The following is a 16,954-nucleotide window of genomic DNA, read 5'->3' on the forward strand; positions in this document are numbered from 1 at the left end:
TGCCTCACCTAATTCCGAGCTAAGCGGAAAAGGTTTGCCTCAATTACTCCGCACCTACTTATCGCTCCGGGACGATGTTCACAGGTCCGAGAAGCGAGACAGAAGGCCATAACGTCTTCAGAAAACTCTCCGTAAACAATTAACTTAAGCGAAGAGTTACGAGACTTGCGGCCGGCCTCAGGAGGGGGAAAAAATAGGACCCCAGACACCGAGGAACAACTATTAATAAGTTATATAAGACGGAGTTTGGCGAAGGAAAAACCGATAGGTGTATATGAAACCTACCAATTTACTGAGAATCTCGCCGGAAAGCGGAGTTTGGCGGAGGAAATCGATAGGCGTATTAGAAACCTACCGACCCACCAGAATCTCGCCGGAGAGCCCAAACACCGAGAGATTAACTATTAATAAGCCACAAGAGGGGAGGAGAACCGATAGGTTTATATGAAACCTACCGACGTTAACGAAATCCCGCCCGGAGACGGAGTTTGGCGGAGTGAAATCGATAGGCGTATATGTGAAACCTACCGATTTATCGCGAAAGAGCGACTATTAATAAGCCACATGAGGCGGAGCTTGACGGAGGTAAAACCGACAGGTATATATGAAACCTCACGGATTCATCAGGTAGCCTGCTCGGGAGAGCATAGCGTACAACGCAATCTGCCGGGTGCCAAACGACTAATAATAAGCCAAAGGAGGCGATAAAAAACCCGAATGGTGTAAATAAAACCTACGGATTCATCAAGTAGCCTGCTCGGAGAGAGCATAGCGTACTTTTACAACCTTCAAGTCAAGAATAAGTCACATGAGGCGGAGTTTGGCGGAGACGAAACCGACAGGTATATATAAAACCCTACGGGTTCATCAAGAAGCCTGCTCGAGAGAGATAGCGTACTTCATAACCTTCCGTGCCAAACTATAAATCCAAAACAGACTGCGCACCGGAATGGGAGCTATAGACTCCGTGACCGCTGGTTTGTTGCAGGATAGCGGAGCATTCCTGCACTTGACAAAACCAGCTGAAAAACGTATGAGAAAAGAGCATGCTGGAGCGGATGCCGGAGCAGAGTACCGTAGCAGCCACAGCCTAGTCAGACCAGGAAAACCCCGGAGAAAACCGGGAGAAAACCAGGCTAACAGGACAAAACTCATAGACATAAAAACAGAGTCAACGGAACATTCCGAATGCGATCATGTTTGAACAAAAAATGTGGGAAGGTTATGAACTGTTCGGAAGTGGGCGCACTCAGAGCCAAGAGAGAAAACCCCGGAGGAGGATATCCTGAACGAAGTGATAGCGGTGGGGAATAAACGCCGACCGCTAAACACTAAAACCGCCGTAGCAGTAAGCAAGGAGAGCACCCAATAAGATAACAAAACACCGAACAGGTAGTAGGAAAAAGGAGGGGGAACGCCGAAAGTAAATAAAGCAGAAGACAGTTAGGTGGAGAATGCTAACTGGCCTCGTCGATGTAAAAGGAAGGGGGAAGGATAGGCCAGGAGGTTGGTAACCCAAAGCAGCGACCAGGGGTGGGACAGCACTCCCCGGGCGCCCAGAGATTCTCATAGATCCCCTCGCTATGTAAGCTGTGTTGCACGACATGAGCGAGAGAAAAAGAGAGGAAGGGCAAAAACCTCAACGGCCAGAAGAGCAATGAAAGATAAAAGGAGTGTGAACAGGAGTGGGGAGAGCACTCCTGGTCACCTCAGGTCCAGGTGGAGTGCCAACTCAGACACACCGAGGACAATCAATCAATGCAGAGGAGGGGATGTAGGCTACAACATAAAATAAGGATAAATTGCTCTCAAGCCTTGGAAAGTTAACAAACTTTGAAAACAAACCAAGGGGAGAGAGAGAGCAAAGGATAAAAGGGAGAGAAGGGGACTCTCGAAACCACAAAATAACATATATATAGTCGGTAAAAGAAGTGTGAACAGGAGTGGGGAGAGCACTCCCGGTCACCATTGGTAAGCAACCCAAAGAAGGATTGAACTAGGATAGGCTACGCAGGTAAACCCTCGCTATTCCAGCTTAACTTATTAGGAACATTAGCCTAAGTGAAAAGCCGAAACAGGAGAGAGGGTGGACGTGAGGCAATATATCAAGCCAAAACCAAACAAAGGGAAGCACCAGACATAAAACACACATGTACAGAACGAGATCACAGACATGAAACTCATACGTACAGATCGAGATCGTCCCTCATAACGATTTTTTCCCCGAAGGGAAAAAGTGTACAAAGCCAACCCCTAGGCTAACCTAACGCTGGTAATTAACAAAGGGAAGGAAAGCCTACAGGAGAGAGAATGAGGATAACGATAAATATAAAAAAAATCATAATAAAGCAAAGGTATCTTATAAGAATTTGCAGTAGCAGGAGGATAGCGGTAACCACAGCATGGGTGTTAGAGGACATGTGTGACCTCAGTTAAATGAAGTATCTCAGGTCAACAAAATTCAAAGCATCCAAGCACAGGTCAAAATTAAATGTAAGCATTTGATGCTGTGTTTCCCTTACACTTAGAAGTAGGAGTCTAAAACAAGGCAAAATAAAGCCAAAATAAAATGAATAGGCCAGAGACACGTCAACCTAAACAGCAAGACAGCACTTGACCAGGAAGGGAACACAAAATTCTAAAATAAACAAAATTATAAAAACAAAGTAAGCATAACAGTACTGTGAAAATAAGATCCAAAGGCTAAAGAGAAGTGAGGACAAAAAATAAAGCATAATGAGGCCGTGATAATAGGCGAATGGGCTGAGGGGGAAGTCGTGAGCCCTAAGCTCAACAACACTTAATGAAGCCACGATAAAAAGCCGAATGGCCCGGAGGGGGCAGCTCAGAGTCTAAACGCTTAAACATCACTCCCGTAATGAAAGCCACAGTAAAGGCTTAATGGGCCCGGAAAGTGGGTAGCTCGTAGCCTAACGCTAAACATCACTCCCGTACTAAAAATCACTCGTAATGAAGCCATGATAAAAGCACGGGCCGAGGGTAGCTCGTAGCCTTCCAAACGCTAAACAGCACTTCTCGTAGTAAATGGGTACAGAACAAACAAAAATTAATCAAAACCACACTAAGTTAGGGACCATTAATGGTAAAATATCCCAAATAAAAAGGGATACAAATAAAAACACAAAACAAACATGCCGCACCCAAGACCAAGAGAGGTCAAGAGACACGTGAGAGGAGATCGAGACAGGCGTATAAATCCCTTTAATTATTAAACAAAAAATAAGAAGCCTCAACCGCCTAAAAAAACAAAAAACACTGGTACTCAAGTAACTGAAGAAGAACCTTTGCGAGGATGCCATAAAAAATCCAAAATAGAGCACAAATAAGGATCACAACGGAATTGCGGTGAACAGAAAAACGTGCTAAATGGAATGCTGACTGAGTGTTATTTTGTATACAGTCCATGAGTAGTGCATGGGGCTTGTATCGCACCTCTCTCGTTGGGACTTTTGACATTGGGAATCTCTATAGGATAAGTTCCGTGTTTTTGGTTCACCCTTTTCCATACGACTCCATCTACCTAGTGGAGCTCGCTCTGGGGTAGTAACTCCAGCATTTCATTTAGTTTTCTCTGGTATCTGCAACGGAATTACCTAGAAATTAGTGCTGAATGAATATTTCACCGGGTGACAAGGACCCGATCCAGAAATAATAATACTATAAGATTGAATAATATATAATAATTAAATAATAACTCAGAGAGAGAGAGAGAGGGAAATTTGTGGAAAGAAACTGGTTTCTCCCTCCATGGGTTCAGGAGAGACCCCTTTATAGTACAGAAGGGACCTCCTTGTAGTGAACCTGTTGGCAGCTGAGCTCTTAAACTGGTTTTTTCACCCATTATAGATACAATGCTCAAAAACTGACACTGTGAAATGATATTAAAGTGGTTGAAATGATATTAAGGAGGAGTTGATTCTAGGAAGCTCCATTATAGAGTAACCGCTTATAGCCACCTGATGAATGAAGGGGATCTGCTTCCAAATTTTACCGCTTTATTCTCCAACTAATATTGAAATTTCAAGAAGGAAATTTAGAAATTCAACTCTAAATTAATTTTTTGCATTTGAAAAAATTAACTCAAAATTAATTCCCAAGCACAACATCAAGATATATAATTATATTGCTACTCTGTAAAAGTTCATTGAATTTGGTTCAGTCTTCTTGGAGTTATAAGCATTTATTTTGAAGAATTAAGTTTTGGAGAAAACAGCAAAGAAAAAAATTGCTTATTTTTCTAATATATAACTATGAACTATGACAGTTAGAAGGCTGATTTTTGCACTAAAAAACTATTTTGTCATAAAAAAATATTCCCTGAAATTTACAAATATAATCAAATGAATAAAATGTGCTCTCTCTTGATTTATGTTACTAAAAATTTGGTATATATATATATATATATATATATATATAGTATATATATATATATATATATATATATATATATATATATATATATATATATATATATATATATAGTTGGTGCTCTTGCACTGCACTAGAATAGGACCTGGAATCAACTTTGATGGGAGGTGGCCACTGCACATTGTACTCAAGTGGCACTGGCAGTGGAATGAATGCAGGCATGTTAGGCTTACTCATGCCTAATGAATGATTTGAGGGTTTTGGACCCCTGGATTGCTGTAATTTAGATGGGGACTGGAGTTCCTGGCCCAGGAGGACGTCATAACCTCCAGGAATATAGCTTGCTACCGCGAGGTTGCAGATTTTGGATCTATGAGGTCCTGTGACTCTCAACTGAACAGTAGGAAGTGTCATTTTAAACTGACTGATACCCTAAATTGTGACAATTTTACATCGGTTAATGTTAGCTCCATAGGGAACTTTGTTCTTCCTTATGAAGGAAATTTTCACGCAGGAGTCATCAAATGCCTTGACCTGGTGTGCAGGGTAGCTACCTCAAGGAGGTACCATATATATAGGACCCTTGGCTGGAGGGCCTAAGGACTTTGGATCTGTAAATGTCAAAGCAATGACGGGAGTACTTGATTTATTATTAGGGCATTTTGCCCATGTGGCTGAGTGGCCATAAACTTTGCAAGCAGTGCAACACCTCTGGCTGTAATCTCTTTGTAGCACTGCCCCTGTGGAGGGTGCAGGCTTGTTTTTTGGTACCCCAGTAGTTGGGGGACTCGTTGTGGTGGACTCCTGGGAGGGGGTTTGAAAGGCACCGTGGAGTTGTTTCAGCACTGCTCTGTGGGATGTCCGGCTTTCTTACAGTACCCACATACAATGGGCTTCTGTGAGTGCCCATTCTTTGGTGGAGGGGTGCCGGATGTGAAAGAAGGAGGACAGATCTTGCATCCCAATGAGCTTGCATGGGTGTGATGGGTGTCCCATGTGTCCGCGAGGTGACAGCACTCCACTAGGGTCGTAGGGGCTTTTTCCCAGACATGAGTGGCTAGGGTGGAAAGGGTGTAGTATAAGAAATTTTCAATCTTGAACCACTCGAGGATGTCCTCGGCAGAGGAGACTCCCAGGGACTCTAGCCACTTATAGAGGGCTCTATTGAATTGATATGCCCAGTCAGACCAGGTCTGTCCTGCTGCTTTTATCTGGCCTCTCCAGCATTGTCTCCAGCATTCGGGGGTGATCTTGTATGCCTTTATGATCACCTTGCGCACCTCCACCAATTTCCCTTGATCCGCCTCAGGGAGGGTGTTGAAAGCAATTAGAACCTTTACTCCGAGGAATTTTCCCGAGTAGGGAGACTTCGGTGGAAGTGAGTGGGTATGTGCCAAGGACCCTTTCTACCTGATCGAGCCACACCTTGTGCTTGGCCTTGGACCACCTGGGGATAAAGATATGAGCCTGAGTGAGGGCGGACGTGCCAGGGGCTGGAAAGGAGCTGGTAGTGCCAGCTTGGGCCATCTGGAGCTCATGGGTCTGCTGCTTTTCTTCCTTTCAACCTATCCTTTCTATCTTGTTCTTCCTTTGCAAGATTCTCCCTTCTATCCTGTACTTCCTTGTTATCCTTCCTTTCTTGTTATTCCTTCTTATCCTTTCTTACTTGTTCTTCCTTCTTATCCTTTCTTTCTTGTTCTTTCTTTGCAAGTTTATCCAGCCTAGCTTGTTCTCCATCCCTCTCCCTCTTGGCATCATCTGCTTTCATTTGGACCCAGTCCATCAGGGTTTGTCCTGTCAATCCCAGCCCCTGCCCAAGCCCAGTGAATGCTTTATAGTCCTCTGCTTACATTGCAGGCATTGTAGGACAATACCTGGGAGGAAAGAGGGTGGGGGGCTCTGAGAATCTGCTGATTTGTAGAGAACTGAATTTCAGAGGTCTCGAAAGACTCAAAGTTTGTTTGTGATGAACTGGTTTCAAATATGTCTAAAAGACTCTGGGCTCTTCGAGTGAACAGGTTCGATATGTCTGAAGAGACTCAATCTTGTTCAAAATGAACAGATTCAGGGTACCTGAATGTGACTCAAAATTTGTGATGAAACGGTTTCACTATGTCTAAAAGACTCAGTTATTCGTGATGAACAAAATTTAATGTCTGAATAAGACTCAGTTGTTCATGGTGAATGAATTTTAATATGTCTGAATAAGACTCAGTTGTTCATGATGAACGAATTTTAATGCCTGAATAACACTCAGTTCTTCATGACGAACGGATTTTAATGTCTGAATAACACTAAGTCATTCGTGATGAACGAATTTTAATGTCTGAATAAGGCTCAGTTGCTCATGATGAACGATTTTTAATATGTATCGAAAGACGTAATTTGGAGTTTATTTCACGCATGGCTATAGTGTGAAGGTTGGGGTTTTTGGTGTGCCTCATAGGATGTGATTTGTTCTCAGGGAACTGACTTTACATTTTTGTCTTGTAGGACTTGGGTTCGGATTCACGCATGGACTTGGCTGGTTATAGCGTGAATCTTAATGTTTGGTTCGGGGAGCGTTTGCCCATTCCCAATTTTGGTTTTGCCTTGTAGGAAATGGGTTGGTTCACAGGGAACTGGTATTTTTTGGGAAGTTCCGATACGTGTTAAGTTTGGGAACTAGGGGAGTGTCATAACACTTGTGAAACAATAACCTCCCCCCCCAACAGGATGTAGCGTAAACCTTAACAATGAAAAAAGAAATGTGTTGAGAGACACTGGGATACTGGAGCAGCGGAGATAAGGTTTATGTACAGCAAACTGGCGGTTTAGAAACCAGCCATTTTAGAAGTACACTTATGCATGTGCTCATAGAGGACAGTTTGTCATCGAGGGACATAGATTAATTACAAAGTTATAATTGTGTTGTTGATAAATGTGTGTACAGTAATACCACAAACTTGCATTTATCTGAATATAAGACCACAGACACAAATTTTTCATTGAAACCTAACTAATTGTCATATTACAGTTTTTCAGACACGCTAACATTTGCAACACTAACACTGAGAAAACCTGCAAAAGCGTTTATGTTTAATTTTTTATGTAATTTATATATGTTTTCAAGTTTTTATATGTCCATTAAATAACATCAAATATTAAAAGTAATAATTTTTTCTCATCTCTCTTTACTGAGATGAGAGAATTTTTTCTGGTATATGTACACAGGTATGTTTATTTGTTTTATTAAATAAATTTTTTACCTAATAATAAACTAATTTTCAAATAATAATAATAATGGCAAAATATTTATATTATAAAACACATATAACTGTAAATAAGCAAATCTCTTCTAGTCATCTATGTAAAGCTTTGAAACAAATATCTGTCAGACTGTCATTTTGTATGACAAGAAGGGGGAGGTATCACACATGACAAGGAGGTCAAAGATGTCTTAGCTAATTCAAAGGTTTCTACTAATTCTCTCCTGTCCATGATAATTCATAGAAAATTTCACCTCTTAAATAAGGACAACTGTTATCTCTCTCTCTTCTCTCCCCTCTCTTCATAGTTATTGGCTTAACTCCTACATATTACTGTTTCTCTGTATTGTATGTCTTTAACTGTAGATAATTTTAAATTGATCTAATTTTACCTGTATCATCTAGAAACCGTACATGCGCCATTTTAAAACATAAAGGCATAGAACATTTCAGAACAAAGAGAATGAGACAGAACATGGAAGTTTTTAAAAACGAGGTTGAGAACACTTCTAAAAATAGATCGTGGAATGGGGAGAGAAAATTGTACACTAAATGTTCACACTCTCCTCATATTTACTAACCATTTATTTCTTTTTAACGATAATGGTTGAAAGTTAACTTTTAAATGAAATTACAGTAACTTTAATTTCATTTAAAAGTTAGTTTAATACTGAATTGAATTTTTGATATCTAACATAAGAATAACTTTCCCTTTCCTCTCTCTCTTGTTCTCTGTCCTCGTAATAATTCATAAATAATTTAACTTGATATTTTAAGTATGACAATCTCTCTCTCTCTTTCTAGTTTTATCCTCTGTTCCATAATAACTGAAAAATAATTTCACTCATTTAAGTAAGAACAACCCTTATCTCTCTCTCTCTCTCTCTCTCTCGTCATAGTTAGCACTCACACATTTTTGCAACTTATTATTTCTCTGTATGTCTTACCCTGTACAGTAGATAGTTTATTTGATCTAATTTACCTGTACCGTATCCACAAAGTGTAAATGCGCTAGTGTGGCAATACATTTCTAAAATAGAGACATAATAACTAAGAGTTGTATTAGTCTCCAAATAAAAGACACTGTTTGTTCATGAAAAGCATTTCAGAACAAAGAGAAAGAGATGTAGAATAAAGAAGTTGTTAAAAGAGGTAGAGAAGACTTCAAAATAGACTGGAAGGGAAGGAGAGACAGAATTTCTCCAACTCTATTTTTATGTCAACCATTTGTTTCTTTTTTTTAAGGGTAATTTATTGTTTAACTTTTAAAATGAAATTACAGTAACTTTAATTTCATTTAAATGTTAATCTTTATAATTTGGGAGCATGATTAGGTCATATTTAGTGTTTAAACTTTAGAAATAGGGGCAACCAGCATTTTTAGAGACCGTTGGCGCAAACTTTCTGCAACCTAACCTGCGTAAGTTCGGGTTGACTGGAACCTTTCATCCTCCTCCAAAAGCAAAGCATGACTGAATTTCGAGCATAGTAATGTGTATGAGAGAGGTGCTTCTCCAGCAACTATTCATCCTAGTCAATGAATTTAATTCTACGCATGCATGGCCATATGGGGATATTAGGAGTTCACGTCCAACAGGTGAAATTACATTAGGCCTTGTCTAGAAGGATTATCACGATTTTGTGCGAACCAGGGATTTGAACTCAACTTTTTCGACTGCATTTATGGGTATATGCTTTTTTTTTCAGCATCATGTGACTGACAGTCAGAGTCATCCAGTACACACCTGGCCAGAAGGACAATGATGGTGTACAGGGAATGGCTTTTAGAGGATGACAGTGACAACAAGGTTATGAAATGTGTATTAACCTCGCTTAGGCTTATGAAGGTTGGCACCATAAGTAATCCATTTTGTGACGTATACCGACTGATGTAACTGACAGATTATGTGAATGGATGAATGTTTGGGCAGAGGAGTATTTTTTGCTCAATAGGAAAAGCTTTGCTGAATGGACTTATGGAGCCTGTTACTCATGATGAGATGTATGTTTTTTATAGCTTGTTGATGATAATGAGGGTGAATAAAATGCCTCGTGACTGCTATTACTACTATTAAGTACTGCTATTATTTTACTAATACTTTACAACTTTTATCTATGTTTTTTCTGAGATTTACTCTATAATGAAGAGTTATACATTTGCCTAACAGCTCCTAACCACTACGAGAGAGAGAAAGAGAGAGAGAGAAGAGATTCTCAGAGAATACAAGAAGTTTGAGAGAGAGAGAGAGATAAAACTCTTAACCAGCAATACAAAAGTTTGCTGGATGACCCACGTGGATTCTAACATGTACCTAGCTAAAATTCCAAGACGACAAATTGTCTGGATAACACAGGGAGGACATATACACACTATTTCCTTTTTTACAACATTTCATAAGTCACTGCCTAGCTACCTAGAAGTTAAGACATGCAGACTACCATGCATTAGTCACAAAACTTGTGTTTTGGAAAATATGCTTTCTCTTTGCTGTGAAAAATCTTGTTACCATGTACGTGGCCTAATGTTTCCCTATTGATATTTTCAGTCACAATTTCACTTCCTATCCTAACATAAAATAAAAACATACCAGAGTACTCACTGTGTAGAACTCCTTGACTGTGCGCTTACAGACTTTTACGCTAGGGTTTGTTTCTTATCTCCCATCAAGTTTTTAGCTTAGCTAATCACTGATAACTGCAAGTTGCAAGGGGACAAGGATTCAATCTGCAATGTGCAGATTGAGAGATCAAAGGCAAAGAGGTTGCCATTTTTACTATTTTACCTAGGGAATACTTATCATGAGCCAGTTATAGACTCTAAATGAAAGATTATGTTACTTACCTCAATCATTTCTTGGGAACTGACTGCAGTTGATTCAGGTAATCATAAAAAAAAACAAAGAAAAAGGGGGAATATAACTGAGCTGAGGGCTCTAATCACAAGGCAGTTTTAAGTAAACAATTATGGTAGGTTTTAAGATTACGTATATTTACATTAAATGAACAATCAGAAGATGAAATGAACTAGTCGGGCAGGTAAGGCCTGCGAGATTAATTATAACTATGACCGCTGATGTGACGATGCTGATAAGGGTGTCATGGGGTTCATGCAGTATCTATGCTATCTGAAGATACTGGGATAAAATATTCAAAGCACTAAAAGTACACAAAAATATATACACAAAATAAAGCACAGTCACTGAACTTACGCAAAACACTGAAACTTCCTAACACCATAATACTGTATATCATAATAGCTGTAACCATACACATATTTTACACCCCACACCAAAAGGACATAATTTCAAATAAAAATACTAATGAGTGTACAATTCCACCAATCTACACCAGATGTACAATTGAAATTCAATTGAAATGTGAATGAAGAAAATATTTTAAAAATAAAGGTACAAATCTAATCTGTTTAGGAACAAAACCAACAAACTGTTGCTTTCCCTGATGAAAACAAAGGAAATGACTTAACTTTCAATCACGCCACCAGAGGTTAAGCCCACTGACCTGCCTGGTCAAGCAAGGTTCTTTCTTCTTTTTAGTGTCCATGAGATGCCGACTGCAGGTTCAGGCATATGCAAATTGATAGGTTGGTTTATACAAAACTGAAAACACCATTTTAAGTTACGTGAAGGGGAAAAGTACTGCATCTGAACAAGCTCCTCATGAGTCACACTGCACACCATCTTGTTTTAGCAGATGTATGAACAAAACGATGTCTCCTGTTTTTGTTTTGGCCTTTTCTCTGCTAACTTTTCTCCTGAAATAACACTAAACAGAAATTACAGTAACACACTATTAATAAATCAAACAAAAGCAAAAAATATAAATTAATTCTTAATGTCCCATACAACCTTGCTATCCTCAATAAACCTTTTAATACAACAAATATGCAAAAAAACGTTACTGCTTTTATTTCTTCTCTGGTTTGTATAGATAGCTTAATAATAATTGATAAATAAAAAAACAGGTTTTATTAGAAAAAATATATAAGTTGGTAAAATTTACTTCAGTCTTGTAAATGAGGCTACCTTCTCAACCTGTCAGAGCCCCATGGTGACCAACTAATACTCACTTGAGGTAGGGAAAATTTTTTAGAAAATTCTTTTATACAGTACTGTATATGTTGTCTTCTTTCAATTGATGTGATTTTTTTTTATTTTGCTGACACCAAAACCTGCAAGAAGAGGAAGTGACATTGATAAATTATGCACAGTCCACCATATTGTTACAACAGACTGGCACTGAGACACAAAGAAGCCATTACTTTCTGTTGGTCAATGCAAGATGATCCTCGCCCAAATCCCATACCTTCGAAGGGAAGTTTTTGAGGATCTAACAGCACCACAAAAAAAAATAGGTTTTTCCTACGCTGCAGAAAGCATAGTCAGTTGTTTCATCCTCAAGGAGCTCAAAAGAAACCAGGTGACTGCCTTAGGCTTCAAATCTTAACTCATCAACCCAAAGAAAAGAAACATTTCTATATAATTTTATTAATGTTCCATACACCTTTTTGGTAACAAAGAACAAGAAAATAAACACAAACTTTTTAAAATAATTTGTCACAACTTTGATATGCATACCCACTCAAAGACCCTGGTTTATCACAGCACTAATCAGACTAATCTTACACCTTTAATGAGGTAGTCAAATGGAGCTCATGGCAATAATGTTTTCTCTCTTTAAGTTAAGTATATTATTAAATCTTTAGACTATTGTTATTATTATTATTATTATTATTATTAGTTATTATTATTTCTGAGTTCAGTCCCGTGTCAGCCGGTGAAATTCCATTGCAGCACGAATTTCTAGGTACAACAATGCCTAGATATAAATTAGAGAAAAGAGCTTTGAAAGCTGGGTTACTACCCCGTCGAGCCGCCTCTAGAAGACGTCTGTATAAAGAAGGGTGAGTGAAAATACCACTACCACGGAAATCTACCTAAAGATCTCTCATATCAAAACCCCGAAAAGAGTGGCCCAGCCGTTTGCTCCTACACAACACCCGCCAGGACTCGCGACACCAGCGCCACCTACTTCATTCCATTTTCTAGCACGTGTTATCTTCGTTTCTTTTGTGTGCTCGTCCCTTCATTTCATTTTGAATTTTTCTTGCATCTGTGATGGCTTCAAGCACCTTTACCATCTCTAAAGTTAAGTACCATCTTCTTGTGGGGTTTTGATCTATTTTTTGGCTGTTTGGTCTCGTATTTTCATAAATATTGGGATCTTATTATGGCCACGGCGTCCCTATCAGCCATGTCGGCAAGCGAGGCGACTCCTTCTGTTCTTTTCATTGGAGTGGTCTCCCAGTTCCATAGATAGATTTGCCCCTTGAATTCCTTCCTGGTGGTTCCGTGCAGTGGCTCCCACTTCAACTGAAGTTTTTTGTTTTGCATTTGGCCTGCTCGGCCTCTCTTAGGGAGTGATGCTCCAGTACCCTCCCTCCAGGCTGGGTTCCTTTTCATTTGGTCTCTAGGCTGTTATTTTATTTGAAGATGGTGCTCTTATTTTATTTTTAATGTTTTTAATGGTTATTTGTTTTTGTTTTTGGTTGTGCGGCAGCCTCTGATGAACTATGAAATATTTGAAATTACCCCGAGGTAGGCTACACTTCCTGCTAATTTAGTTTTTATGTGATGGTTATTTTGTGGAGTGTGGGCTCCATCCCTTGCCCTGGGTGCGGAGTCTAGGTTGAGGGAGTTTTGTTGCTGATCCTCCGGGGTCCGTTTGGGGTCAGAGTGAGCCCCTTGGTCCTCTTCCTCCATTTGGGAATTTGAGTTCTTGGATAAAGTCTTCCTCTTGGCTGTCGCCCCCTTGCCCGCCATTCTGCTTCCTGTTGGCTCTCGGCACAAAAATTTCTCTCTCTCCTCCTGTCTCTCTTCCCCTTTTTCACCCCTCTCCCCTCTAACCTATATTAGGTTTGGTTTTTTTATTAGGCTTCTTCTAGGAGATGTTAGGGCTTTGGGCTCTAGTTCCAGTTGTAGATTACCCTTCCAGATTCATTGTCTGGGAGGAATGGTTGCAGCTGAGCGGTGTCATGTTCTCCTTGTCTCCTGTCCCCTTCCGGTAGCCTACTTCCTCCCACTCCCCCCCCTCCCCCCAGCACCAGCTCTGATGCGGAGTGACGCTTAGATGGCGTTTCTCCAGTCAGGGACTTCTACTGTTGGTTGAGGGATTCGCTCCTCCCATATCGTCCCCAGTATCGCATTGGTGGAGTGGAGTGGTTGGTTTACTTTCAACGTGTTGGGATCCTGTCTTCCTCTCGTCTCCCCCCCCGGGTTACGTTGACACGGGTTTACATGTTGCCCGCCTATGTTATGAACAGTGATCCTTTTGTCTGGGCCTTGTTATCCGCGGAGATAGGGTGAGATGATTCTTTTACGCTAGCAGCAGATCCTTCCGGTCTCGGTTACCATCACTTGTTATGATTTTATTTTTATTATTGTTTTTTAGATAAGTCAAACTCCATTTCAGGAGTACTCTCCTTCACCTCTCTTCGCGATATCGTGAGTCCGGTATAACACCCTGGGATTCTCGCTGGCCATTTTACTGGCAGCCTTTATGGTTAGTTCCTGGTTTTTCCACTTCCACTCCCGAGTACAGGGGAGCTACCTGGAAATTCACTCTGACAGTTTGGAGAAATTGATACCAGTTTATGTTTGGGAGCAACTCCTGTGTCTGAGGCTTGAAATATGGTGCTATAGATTACAAAAATGGGAGTGTCTTCTTCAACAGATAACAGATTTTCAGGATCTTTGAGAAAGGGCCTACTCAACCAGTAACGCTAGTTTCTCTGACGCTGGTTGTGCCATTCCACTGACTGTCCTTTCTTTGGCACCCTGATGGTTGTGAGGTTTGGCTTAAAACAGAAAAACTGTCCAGGACATTCAGGTAATTTGACAGTCTTTACTCGATAGCGCTCCTCATTATGTGATATCATTTAAGGTTCCCGAATGGCAAATGATGTCCATTTTTGTTGGTTTTCTGACTGTGTAGATGAAGTTCATCTGATGCCGCAACATGGGAAAGTCCCTCTCCATCCAGTCTTTAAGGAATGAACCACAAAACCATGCACGCCCTTCTCTGTTGCTGGGTGATGGGACTTGTTTACCTCGCGCACGGATGGCTTGATACCAGATTTCAACTCACGACAACTTTGGCACTATCATCTTCTCCAAACCCCTTTTGTTTCCAGCCAAAAGCGGAAATCCCCACAAAGGAGGATTCTTGGTCCACCCACCTGGAACCTCAACCGCAGTGTCTTTTGACTGATGAGGACACCAGGCCTTCCAAGATTCCTCTTTTATTTGGTCCCCTGCTTCATCCATCTCTTTTTGTTCCAGTTTCTTTTAACAAACGAGGCGTGAAATGAAGAGATCACGCCATCACATCTGGCCTCTCTGAGTTATGGCCAGATTCGGTCAATCCATCTGATTTCCTCTGAGTCGTTAGCCATGGCTGTATCGATTTCAAATCCTCAGTCTGAAAATACAAAGTTCCTCCGGCAAAGGAATAATAGGCAATCAAAACCAAAATAATGTAGCCTGCCTTTGATCCGGGAGGCGGCTAATCAACTTTTCATTTGTTCTGTGGAGGTTGAGTAAAATTTACTTCAGACCAGAAAGCTTACCAGCCATGACAAATATATGTAGTATATGGCCTATATATATATATAGCGAACCACAGTATTCTATATATATCGACACAGCAGACTATATGTTTGACGCCGGTGTGTGTGTTGTGTATAAATATATGCGTACATCCATATATATATATACTTTAACTGTGGAAGGTCTCGCACGACGTTGGAAGAATATATGAGTTCTTCCGCCATCTTCTGTATATATTATCCAGGCTAATAATGATGCTGACGGAGGAAGTGGTCCCAGAACAAGGTTCCAGAGAGACAGTGATCTTCCCTGGAACCAAGCTCAGGCTGGCTCCCTGCGCACTCTGGTTAATGGCAGGACAGATGAATACTAAACTGACCAGCTGGAAAGGCAAACTACAGCATGCCCTGGAGGTGGCTTCTTCCATGGGCGTTCTTTGCCCACCTGGTGGCTAGTGCCGGCGACTGCTCGAGAAGGCATCTGGCTCCTCCCTGAGGGAAGACAGACCCTACATCCCTGGATGTGCCCAAAGGTGAGGAGTCTGGGACACTCTGTCCACTTTTTACTGTGGAAGCTGGACGCCTACTTTGCTGGCACAACACACTGCCTCGCCCAGGCTTTGTAAGCTACCGGAAGCCCTGCCGAAGGCGAAGCTTGAGCCAGCGGTTTTGGCTAGCCCGGCCGGAGGGTCCGGACAGTCGTGGATGACAGAAGCGACCAGGCGGCGACGGGTGGCAGACCAGTGGTTCTTCCAGGTCTTGGCTCAAGTGTTGGCCCCCAGGCGAGGGCATTTCAGTCGGACCGGCGTGATGGTCATGTGCGCCAAGCTGGAATGTAGGAAATTCATCCTGTTCCCCCGTGATGCCACTCATTCGGCCGATGAGCTGCAAGCTGTGAAGAGCTCGATCCTCGAGGCGTCACTAACCTCTTCCCTGAAGGGGAGAATTACCAGTGTACGTGCAGGCTACAAGAGCTGTGATGGCAGAGTGCTGCGCTCGCCTGGAGTAGGACCAGCCATCCCAGAATCTGGCGTGGACCAGTGGCTGAAAAGGAGGCAAGCGGTTCAGGAGACACAAGAGACCCCATCATCGGGAGAAGTTCATGTGGCGTCCCGCTGGTAGTGGCAGAGCCCTTCACCGAGAAGGTGCTCTCAACAACATGTGCTGGTTCAACCAGCCCATTCCTTGTTGCACTGACGGGCTGGCGCTCAGCTGCATAACCCATTCTAGAGGGTCACGTGGCGTGTTGCACGGCCTCCGTTGTTAGCCAAGGGGGATTGGGAGGCGGCCTTACAGAGGCAAATCCTGCACCGCCTGAGGTAAACCTGCCGTGTAGAGGGAACTGGACCCGCTGGATCCCACTGAGAACAATCATGGTGGTCGCGTGACCTGGTTCAGAGACCTCTGTGGTCCATCAGCCCTTGGGCACACAGCACGTCCAAAGGTTTAGGGGTGGGGAACCAAAGACCTCCTCCTCTGATCAGGTGTACTAACCGCCTCAAGATATCCCACAGGACCCAGAATCTGCTCAACAAGCCGGCGCAAAGAAAGTAAGGCACCTAGATTGAAGGCAGGTTCTCCTGCAGGCAAGAAAGACCTTCAGATCATGGCAAAGAGTGATCCTGATCTGTGGGACCTGGAAATCTTTACATAAATCGCATAGCAGGCGTAGCACAGTTCAGGTCCCCAGAGA

General features: G+C 41.7%; 1 protein-coding gene across 1 annotated transcript in view; it reads right to left on the reverse strand.

The window, feature by feature from the left end:
• LOC136833042 (myosin heavy chain, clone 203-like) overlaps positions 1–16,954 on the reverse strand; it is a 90,680-nt gene that overhangs the window by 25,196 nt on the left and 48,530 nt on the right. Inside the window, 2 exon segments of the mRNA XM_067094689.1 lie at positions 6,056–6,199; positions 16,756–16,841. Of these exon segments, the coding sequence (XP_066950790.1) occupies positions 6,056–6,199; positions 16,756–16,841 (230 nt within the window).

This window comes from Macrobrachium rosenbergii, chromosome 51 (assembly GCF_040412425.1).
Source record: "Macrobrachium rosenbergii isolate ZJJX-2024 chromosome 51, ASM4041242v1, whole genome shotgun sequence".
Classification (NCBI taxonomy): Eukaryota; Metazoa; Arthropoda; class Malacostraca; order Decapoda; family Palaemonidae; genus Macrobrachium; species Macrobrachium rosenbergii.